The sequence below is a fragment of the Lolium rigidum genome, chromosome 4 (genome assembly GCF_022539505.1).
Source record: "Lolium rigidum isolate FL_2022 chromosome 4, APGP_CSIRO_Lrig_0.1, whole genome shotgun sequence".
In the NCBI taxonomy this organism is placed as follows: Eukaryota; Viridiplantae; Streptophyta; class Magnoliopsida; order Poales; family Poaceae; genus Lolium; species Lolium rigidum.
In genome coordinates this window covers 264176390-264187145 of record NC_061511.1, presented here as the reverse complement: position 1 = coordinate 264187145, position 10756 = coordinate 264176390, and the positions used below count along the sequence as shown (strand labels likewise).

Genomic DNA, 10756 nt, shown 5'->3' with positions numbered 1-10756 from the left:
ATTAAACTAGACTCCAGGTCGAATAACAATGCAAGAACACATTGGTTTAATCTTACAGACCCAGTCAATTCAGAGCAAGCGTTCTCAAGTTAAAATAAGGTTCTAGATTCCACAATGATATATAATACGGAGTTGTTGATAATAACAAGATCCCAGAACAGTCTAGTCCATGAAATTCATAGTTGTAACTTCTAAAAGTTACTGATCCATTCAAAGTTAAAAGGACATGATGTTGTTGTTGACTGTCAATCCATGCTGAACTGCTGACAGAATCTAGCCGTTCTACTAAAGCTCAAGAGGTGAACAAGCAAAGGCAGAATAAGTAAAACATTTCCCAGATTTCCCCAAATTGTCATCGAGCAAGTGCACCAACAAATTCTAACAAACCCTGACTTCTCACAGAATTTCCCCAAAACGAGAGTTCGGAAAACTACCACCATCAGTTTCCTAGTTTGCCAGAACAACTCTTCTCTTACAAGTCTTAGAAACCTGCAAAACAAGTTGTAAACATAAACATGAGTCTCACCAATCTCATTGCAACAGTTCCTTAACAAGAAATATACACTAGGGACATACGAATACTCATATGGAGAGAATGCTGGACATAAACAATAGATGTTCCTCCCCATTTGTTTCCTGGGCTCAATATAAATACAACTAAACAGAAGCATGGGTTCAGAAGTAAACAGCAACACAAGAAGATCCACATCCACATTGGTTTGAAACAATGACAAAAATGAGGTGCCATCTGAACATTGCAACATGCGTTGTTTATTTTCTATTTTCTGTTGCAATAAAAATTACGAAATGCTCATTTTATAAAGTAGCAAGAGCCTGGTTCAGTTTAGGCAAGATCAGTTGGTGATAATATTTGCAGTGATGAAAGACAATGGCTTATTATGAAAATACTCGGTATGTACATGTACTAAGCTCTAATAAACATTATGATTTTTCACACCCCCCCCCCCATTTTTTTTTGAAATAACGAGTCATGACTAGTGAATCACAAAATAGTACTACACAATACTATATGGCAGCCGGCAGACAAATGCACCAAATAGTACTTCTGTTAATTCGAAGTAACAAATTGTAAACATTTTAAGTGGAATGAAATGTCATAAATAATGTATGATACAAGGAGAGATAGTTGTGAGAAACTACCAAAATACCTGGTACACTTCATTTCATCAGCTCTACTTTTACATGTAGAGTGTCCTTTTTGTCCGCATCTGGCGAAACCTCCCTTTTGGCAGTAGTCTTCTTGCTCAAACCTTCAATCATGAAAACAAGAGGTTAAACAATCAAAACAAGGTAAACATTTGTCTGCACAGAGCCATGAAATGGCATAACAAATACATTGAACAATAGTACTGAGCTGATATACCTTTGCAATAATTACATGAAAGAAATGCAATAGAGTGATAGGGATTCGAATAACCAATCAAATCAATAATAATAAAAACACCATGTTCCCTAGGATGTCCTAATACACAATACGTGTGCGACCATATTAAAATCCAGAAACAAAGATACAACATTACACTATATTTAGAAAAAAAGAAAATTTGGACAACAATGAAATGATAATACAAAGTAGCATACAAGCTCCAATGAGTGGCATTGAGAGGGAAGGAGTGGTGCAGCAAAGATGGCATCTAGCTCTGCACATGGCAGGAAAGCAGTGTATATTGGAAGAATGTTTTAATTATATAAACAATTAAACACAGACATAAATTTGATACTTGGCAATACAAAATTGATGTGTTGGTAAAGAATACAGAAGGGGTAACCTTTATCTACCAATACAAAGTTCATGTGCTGATAATCTCTCCATATGTATATCTAGATCCAACAAAAGCGTAATCACAAATGACATACACCATGGCGGCCACTAGGATGGGACATGGCCCATTGTGATGTAAAGGGCAGATTGGGACAAACAGACTAGAACCGGCTCTTTCACTTGCCTCTACTCCTGCAGCCTATTGTTCCTACCGTGACTGCACTTCTACTCCTTTTGTATCTAGTAGTGGTAGAACCACAATACAAAGGATCCAAACACTACTTCTCTAACCCAAATTCATCTCAATTCACACGAAATTCTAGCACAATTTATATACAGAGGGGCCGGCAGTGTACACAAGCCTCCAAGCACATCATTTCAGAAGGCAGGTTTAAATGGAATGTGTCCAATGTAACATAAGTTCAGTGCACATGATTCAAACAAGCAACACACAAGGAGCTGTGGAAATTACCTGCATAAGGAATTTGGCTTGTTTCCAGCCAATCTGGGAGCACACATGGTAGAAGGGGGAATTCAGGTACATCCAGTCGAGAACTGCCGGTAAGCTTCTTGTTAACCATGTCCACGCCGACAAGTTGGTCGCCGCAGACGAGGTAGACCACATTGGAGTTGAGTGGGTCAATGGCCCCAATCGCCGGCATCTCCTTCAAGGGTGCAAACTGGTTGCGCTCGTCCATCCAAGTGTGGAGAAACGCCACCTCGTGGTCCAGCGTCCAGGAGCTGCCCCCGTCGTCGAGCGAGAAGGAGCTGATCACAAAAGGCTTCTCCTTGGACACCTCGACGTAGCGCATCTTCCCCTCGCTGACCCCCATGCGCCGGTACCTGCCAAGTTTCCTCGTCAGCACCATGCCCTCCAGGTCAGGCAGCACGCTTCCTCTGGGCAGCTCGGTGAAGCAGAGCTCGGGGCGGTCGCTGAGCGGATCCACCGAGACGGCGCCCCAGCTCTCGTCCACCCACCACAGCCGGTCGCCGAAAGCCACCACGGCGGTGCCGATGGCCATCCGCCGCCCAGCTGCTGGCAAAGGGGATGGCAAGCCCACCAGCTTGTCCCACTTCCCTGTCTCGGACAGAAACCGGCGCATGACGAATCCGCCCTCGTCCTGGCCTCTGTCTCCGAGAGAGAACATCTCAGCCACCGCGTACCGGGCAGGCGGTCCTTGGCCGGCTTCGGCTTGGGTGAGGAGGCCGAGGTGGTGGTACATGGTTGTCCTCTTGGTGCCGTCGAGGTCCGGGAGGCGGTACAGCTCGCCGCTGAGCGGGTTGCAGATGAAGCGCGAGCCTTCAGGATTAATGTCCATATCGGCCAAGGACAGGCCGAGCAGCGCGGAGGCTAGGGAGGATTCTTCGTCGTCGTCGCCGGCGATGGCGGGGATGTCGTAGCGGGCTTCCCAGAAGCGCACGAGGAGGAAGCCGTCGCTGCTTATGGCGCCGACTTGGCCCGAGACGAAGCCGTACTTGCCGGTCTTGGGGTCGGGGAGGGGGCGCGGGTGGACGAAGTGGGCGGGGACGGTGAGGTTGGTGACGAACGGGGGCTCGTCGAGGTGGAAGGACGCGCCCGGCGCCGGCGCCCCTGAGTCGTCCACCGACGTGAGCTGGACCAGGGCCCACGGCGGGCGCGAGCGCGACGCGGCCGTGGAGAGGGAGCGGCGGAGGCCGCCGGCGATGGCACCGGACAGGCGGCGGAGCATCTTGGCGAGGATGCGGCGATTTGGTCTAGACTGGAAGAGGGTTTGGGTGTGAATTTGGAGAGCGAGTGGTGTTGCAGTGGAGTTGGTTCACGCGACAGAAATGCCAGACGCCTAGACCTGTGCACAAGTGTCGTGAGCTTGGTCCACGTACATTTTCTTTCCTCTGCCTTTTTCTTTTTTGACCCGGCCGGCTGTATGTTTGAATTCCCTCAAAAGCGTCTCCTATTTTTTTTATGATTTTACTTAAAATAAATAAATATGTTTGACAACATATTCTCCAAATTAAATGTTAACAAGCAACAAAGTAAATAGAAGTTGGGCTGGATCAAGGCGTAGTTGATGCCTCTCCTTTGAGCCTCCATAAATGCTCTACAGGATCATATTGCAACTAAGCATGAACATTATTGTCACTAACAGGTAGAAACCCACGCAGCTAAAGTGGTCGACGATTCAAGCGGCGGTGGAGGGGTGGGGGTGACGAACAGGACGCACGGCGTGAAAGAAAAGCTCAAAGCAACGCGTTTTTGTTTTGTTCGGCGTCCTCTATGTAGCGAGGATGGGCTCAGGACGCTGGATACTGTATTGAGACGCGCCAGATGAAAATAGGATTTAGGGAACGCGGCTAGGGAAGTTCAAACGTTAGACGCTCCCTAAATCTTTTTGGAGAACGATTTTGGGACGCGGTTGGAGATGCTTTGATGAGTAGATTTGTAAGTTGTTTCAATTGAGTATAACAGAAAATGGTGGCTAAAGTGATATGCTTAGAGCCCAAATTAAATCGGATTTGCTATTAACAAGTCGGTCGGATTTTTTCTCCGTCCCACCGAAAGCTTTTTTGTTCTGAAATATTATTAGTGGATATTCATTTGTATGTATTTTTTAGAAACATGTCTTTTTTCCATATAGGTGCATCTTAAATTTACATGTCATCTTAAATTTATAGCTGCATCTTAAAATTTTCCATATATGGCTTTACAGAAGATGCTTTGCGGGAGGCAAGCTATTTTTCTTTTGGTTTTCCTTTTCGAGTTTGTGGTAGCTTTATAGGCTAATTTTTTCTTTTCTTTTTTCTGGTTAGTGTTTAAATACTAAGTTCAACCCATTGAGATGTTAAGATATGCTTACAAATGTTAAGGTTGCCGTTTTCTGAGAGCTGATGTTTATCGTAAAAAGATCATCGGAAATTCACATAACTTGAAATGAGAAATGCTAAAATGCATATTGTTGTCCTTTGCGTTACAGAGCCAGAATTCAATTAGGCCCAGGGCCATTACGTTGCGTTTTATCGTAAAAATTACCAAAATTATGTGATTTACCAAAATTACCAGGTAAGAGCGGTGCCAAATCTTCAAATCAACAAAATAAGAAGGAAAAATGTCCAACGCCCCGGGCCAGCCCAGGCAGACCTGGATGTAGGATTTTTTTTCCCTTATATCAGATTGCCTATGCCCCAATCAACATGCGGATAAGCAATGCACCAATACAATCTGACAAATAGTTTCCAGATTTTGATGGTTCGAACTTCAAAAAAAGGATCATGAGCGAAGCGAGGCTGATGAGAACTAAACATTACGAGGTGGAACAATATTTGCAGAGGAGATGGGCATGATTCTTGCAAATGCATTTTTTGATTGTTCCATCCTAATTGACGACAAAATGCTGTCAGTCTATTCAGCAGGTGAGCACTTAAGTCAATTCCAAAAAAATATAAAAACATCCATGCATTTTTATTTTTTTTTGCCAAAAGAAAGGTTCAGGGAGCATATCAGCAAATGGAACAGGCCCAAAATTGTCCCAGAATTTCTTCAAAATGGAGTTCCTATCTTTCAGTGCCACCATCAACCAACTTGTTGGTCAATCTTAAGAAACCTGCAAGGCAAAAGAGTAGAATCAGTAAACAAAAATACCTGAAGATATTCTCAGATGCTTTTCTAAAATGCTAGTTGGACAGCAAGTCAGCAATATTTGTATGTCTGTTTCGTAAATCTCAAATGCAGCAAAAATCTAAACCAAATGTTACTGCCCATTGTTGGATAAAATAAACAGTTAGGTTACTTGATACAGATTAAGATACACTAGCAAACAACATACTACCTCTGTCCATAAATATATTATGAAGACACTATTTAGTGTATAGATACATCCATATTTAGACAAATCTAAGACATCTATTTTATGGACCGAAGGAGTACTTCACTTCAATCTTGATTTCGTCGTAAAAGTTCATGATAGTGACTAGCGACAGAATAAAGCTTATCAATGCCAATCTTAGAAGAAGAAAAAAGCTTATCAATGTGAAAAAGGTAAGGTATCCTTTTTTTAGCCTTTTCCTGATTTTATGTATGGGATTATTGGGATAAGTCAGGCCAGGTAGTTCACAATAATTCTGTACCAAGCATTAAAGACTGATGAGCAAAGAGCACATTCAAGCAGCATGCATTATTTTTCTAACAAATGTAGCATGCTTGAAGAAAATAAACTATTCAATGATGTAATCTGCCACAGTTTGAGTATTCGGTGAAGAAATAAGACGCCATCATATTCTGGCAGCCATATGTAACTCAACACGATTCGACTAAAAAGAGTTGGAATAAAGGACAACGGTAATATTGCAGTATAAGGCTGCGTTCGGTTTGAGGGAATCCAAAACATAGGACCAGAAAACTGTATAGGAATGGGCTGGAGCGTAATGTGTGAACCTACGGTCTTCTGAAACACAGGAATGAAAACATTTTGACGTGTTCTGGACAGAGTAAACTTTTGGTTCAGTCGGAAACTGGGAACTGTAATGGAGCACTGTTTAATATTATTTTATTCAGACTCAGGAAGGATTTGCAAGTCATCACATGGTCCATAGCACATAGAAGCTTTATTTAATTCACACATCTGTCAACGCCAGAGCATCCTGCCTCGGCCATCCACGAAACCAAGAGACGTCCAGGCTTTTCCTTCGATTTGGGTAGATGTTATTTTTCCCGTGAAAAGTACAGGAGAGCTAGACTTTCCGAAGGAATGGACTAGGCCGATTCCTACAGACCGAACGCACCTCTAGGAAAATATTCCGGCGGAATCTTCACCCATAAAATTCCTGCAAAATTCCCGCACACCGAACGGACCCTAAATGTTTGACAATCATTCTCGAACATTTTTTGGACAGTTAAGATAACCAGTTCAATAATGACCTAGAAAAATGACAAACAGTCCAAAACTACTTTTTTCGCGAATCAATAGTCGAAAACTACTTGTTCAAGCACATATTACACGGGCGGTATAAGAGGAATGCAGAACCATGAAACGAGAAAGAATGAGACATAACCAATATCGAACGGAACAAGAAGGTTACCCAAACAAGAAAGAGCTACTTAAGAGAAAATATCACAGATAAGTTAGCGCGATCTCAATTTTCCAGTCTCTATCTACATGAACCAGCATATCTGTGAAGTCTTCCTTTTGCATTTGGTGTTCTTGCTTGAAGGGATTCCTTCACTTATGTTATAGATGCAAGAACTTCAAAAATAATGACACAGAACAAGAGCAGTCTTATGTGTGTTAACTATGGCAAAAAAATGAGTTGGGAAACACATTTTAGACATTTAAAAGGGTACTTGTATTGATACACGTTGATAATAATAATTAAATAAGCAAATGCATTTTTATATGACAGATAATCCAATACCAACGCAATCAACAAAATACATCAGATTGTCTAGTAATACCAAATCCACCGCTGATATTCTACAAAACAAAGCTAATAATGGTCGATTCACTTCAGAAATGCATGAGCCCATGTGCAATTAATAATTAAGTCTAACAAGTATTTTAGCGTTCGCACTGATTAATGGATTACTCTCCCTTCAGAAACTTCAGACTTCAGTACAATTACAGTTGGTCTACCAGAAAAATAGTCCATGCTAGACAATCTGCGGAAAATCCTCGAACATCTTCACAGATACTTTTGTTGATAAAGTACTTGCTAATAATTCAAGTTTGATGATAAGAGTCAATTTACAGTATGCTCACTTGGTAAAAAGTAGTACATAAATCAGCTCACTCTTTATTAGGTGATAACATTTCAGGATAATAATTAGTGAAGGACAAAATCTTATCATGGTGAAAAGGCAAGCCAGGTATTTGAGTAGAACAGAGTCAACAGATCATGTAATAACCCTATCACTGAAGACAGTAGGAGAAAAACATATTCAAGCAGCATTCTTTTTTTCTCCATTCCGCTGAAAAAAATGTAGCATGTCGACATGTAACAGTTAAAGTATACAATCCATAAATGAGAAACCTGTCATATATTTTCCCACAGCCATATGTAAATAAAAATAATACAACTAAAAGAGTTCAAATTAAGGATGCCAATAGTATTGTATCATAAGCTGGACAATTAAGATAACTAGCTCAACATAGTGACTTGGAAGTTGGAGACATGACCAAAGCTACATGTTTCTTCAAGTAACACATTGCACAAGCCGCACAAGAGAAATGCATAATCACGAATACAAGAAAAAATGGGACATATCCAATATCGGATGAACAAGAAGAGTACCTAAAAAAAGAGTTAAGAGAAAGTACCACAGATAAGTTAGCTGGCACACTTCATTTTTTCTGATCTCTGTCTGCACGAACCAGCATGCCTGCCAAAGTGTTCCTTTTGCAACTCGTCTTCTTGCTCGAAAGGGATCCTTCAATTATTTTATATGTAAATTATATGCAAAAAATGACACAGAAGGAGAGACATATTTGTTCCTTAGTTATAGCAAGAAATGAATTTACAAAGAGTACCCCTTTATAAACAGTTAGGCATTTAACAGGACAATTGCATAGGTATACGTTGGCAAAATGAGCACAACACTTTTTGCATCACAACAAATATCAGAATCTCATAGAAATACAAAAAAAAAAAATCAGATCTTTTGGCAATGCCAAATACCTCAGAAGTCTATAAGCCTGTGGGCAACAAAAGCCTCCACAACTTAAGATAGCACCGAAACTTCAATTCAAATGCAGTTGGTTTATATCGGCGAAACAATTCATGCTAGGCACATGGTCCCAAGCACATGATTCCAAAAGCAACGTAAACAGTACATCTGCAATCTGAGGGCTTTATTAAACGTATCAAACTTACTGCCAATAACGGTGTTATTTCAGAAGTTTATGAGACTATGGTTATATAAGTCTCCATAATATTTAAGATACCACTGGTGATAAATAAATCACTCATTTCAGAAACTTCGGTATACAAACAATTGGTTCTATCAACAAAACAGTTCATGCTATGCACATGATTTTAAAATCAATGCAAGCAAATATATGTGCAATCTAAAAGTTATACCAGGGCAAAGATGAGGGCTTTAATATCCAAGGTATCAAGCTTGCTGCCAATAACAGTAAAGTTATTCCAGAAGTCTATGTGAGCCTATGGGTAACAAAAGTCTCCATAGCATTTGAGTTACCACTGATGATAGACGAAACATTCATTTCAGAAACTTCAATACAACTACAATTGGTTTCTATCAACAAAATAATTCATGCTTTGCACAAGGTTCCAAGCACATGATTTCAAAACTTAAGATATCACTGATAAAGGATGGATCACTTGTTTCAGAAACTTGAATACACATACAGTTGGTTTCTATCAACAAAAACAATTCATGCCATGCACAGAAATTTAAATAAATGCATATGAACTCTAACAATTATAACAGAGCAAACACGAGCGCTTCAATATCCAAATCCAATGTATCATAGAAGCGTACTAAAGAATCATACTGTATATACCTGCACAAGGGATATGGCTTGATTCAAGCCATGTCGGGAGCATGCAGGGCACAAGGAAACCAGAGGGGCACAAGGTTTGACAGCCGATTCTTTCTGGAAGAAAAAACCCTCCCAAGTTTTTCCCCTTAGCCATGTCCAGAACAAGAACAATGCGAGGGCCATAGTTGAGGTACACAAAGTTGGCATTGAACGGATCGATGGCAGCAATACAGGGTATGTTGTGTTCCAACTGTTCGAAACCTTGGGGCAAGATTGAGGTAGCTTTTATCTTGTAATCCAGCGTCCAGCAGCTGCCCTCTTCGTCGAGCGAAAACGAGCTGACCACGAATGGATTCCTGGTGTTGGACACCTCGATGTAGCGCAGCTTCCCCTCACTGACCCCCACACGCCGGTACCTGCCCAGCGTGGAGGTCCCCGCCATGCCAGCCAGGTCAGGCAGCACGCTGCCCTGGGGCAGCTCGACGAAGCGGTGCTCCGGCTGGTCGCTGAACGGGTCGACGGAGCAGACGCCCCATTTCACGTCGGCCCACCAAAGCCGGCCGCCGAAGGCCACCACCTCGTGCTTCAGGTCGATGCACATTTTCCGCCCAGCCGGGACAGTGGACGGCCCGACCAGCTCCTGCTCGTCCCACGCCCCTGTTTCCGACAGGAACCGGCGCACGACTCTGCGGCTCCCCAGTTCCCCGCACCCGCCGCGGCAGAGCTGAGCGACCACGTATCTATCAGGCGGGCCGCCGTGGGAGCCGTCGGAGGAGTCGGTGAGCAGGCCGAAGGGCGTGCCCATCTTTGAGACGGCCATGCCCGGGGCAGGGAGGCGGAACAGCTGGCCGCTGAGAGGGTTGCAGACGAAGCGCGACGCGTCCGGCTCGACGGGGCCGCCGGCCGCGTAGAACTCGTGTAGCCAGCTGTGCCGGAACTGGCGGGCGTCGTCGAAGTCGAGGAGGAGAAGGCCGTCGGAGCTCGCGGCGCAGACGGTGCCGCCGAGGAAGCCCGTGGCGTCCCCGTCGGGGTCGACGAGGTGGGCAGGGACGGAGAGCTGCGTGACCAACGAGGCTTCGAAGTGGTCGAGGGACGCGCGCGCGCCCGGTGGCGGCGGCGGCGCCCCTGACTCGTTCAGCGCCGGCCTGTTGTAGAGCATGGTCCACGGAGGGTGAGAGGGCGAGGGCGAGGCCGCCGTGCAGAGGGAGCGGCGCAGGGACACCGGGACGACGGCGGCGAGGCGTCGGAGCAGGAGGGGCATTTTGCTTTGGAGGAGCCGATGATACGGTGTTTGGGAGGGATGCCGTAGTGGCGATGGCCGATGGATTAGGGGAAAAGGAGGGTTTGGGCGCACATGGACTCGGTCCATGCTGCTCTGTAAGCTTCTGGCAAAAGGAGGAGCCTTGTTCGTCGAGTCACCCGAGAAGACGACAGGTGAGGGTGACTTCATCAAAGTTCATTGACGCCTGTTTCAGTTTCTTCAAAAGGAAAAGAAAAAATA

General features: G+C 43.8%; 2 protein-coding genes across 2 annotated transcripts; both read right to left on the bottom strand.

Annotated features, from left to right (window-relative positions):
• Positions 1–1172: 1172 nt before the first annotated feature.
• Positions 1173–3492, bottom strand: LOC124648709. Its single transcript, XM_047188424.1, has 2 exons — positions 2256–3492; positions 1173–1271 (listed from the first exon to the last, which is right to left on the bottom strand). The coding sequence occupies exons 1-2, from the start codon at positions 3490–3492 to the stop codon at positions 1180–1182; spliced, it is 1329 nt and encodes a 442-aa protein (XP_047044380.1). The 3' UTR covers positions 1173–1179.
• A 1759-nt stretch (positions 3493–5251) lies between these two features.
• On the bottom strand, positions 5252–10516 carry LOC124707958. The gene is made up of 3 exons (XM_047239651.1): positions 9277–10516; positions 8071–8180; positions 5252–5361 (listed from the first exon to the last, which is right to left on the bottom strand). The coding sequence occupies exons 1-2, from the start codon at positions 10514–10516 to the stop codon at positions 8095–8097; spliced, it is 1326 nt and encodes a 441-aa protein (XP_047095607.1). The 3' UTR covers positions 5252–5361; positions 8071–8094.
• Positions 10517–10756: the final 240 nt, after the last annotated feature.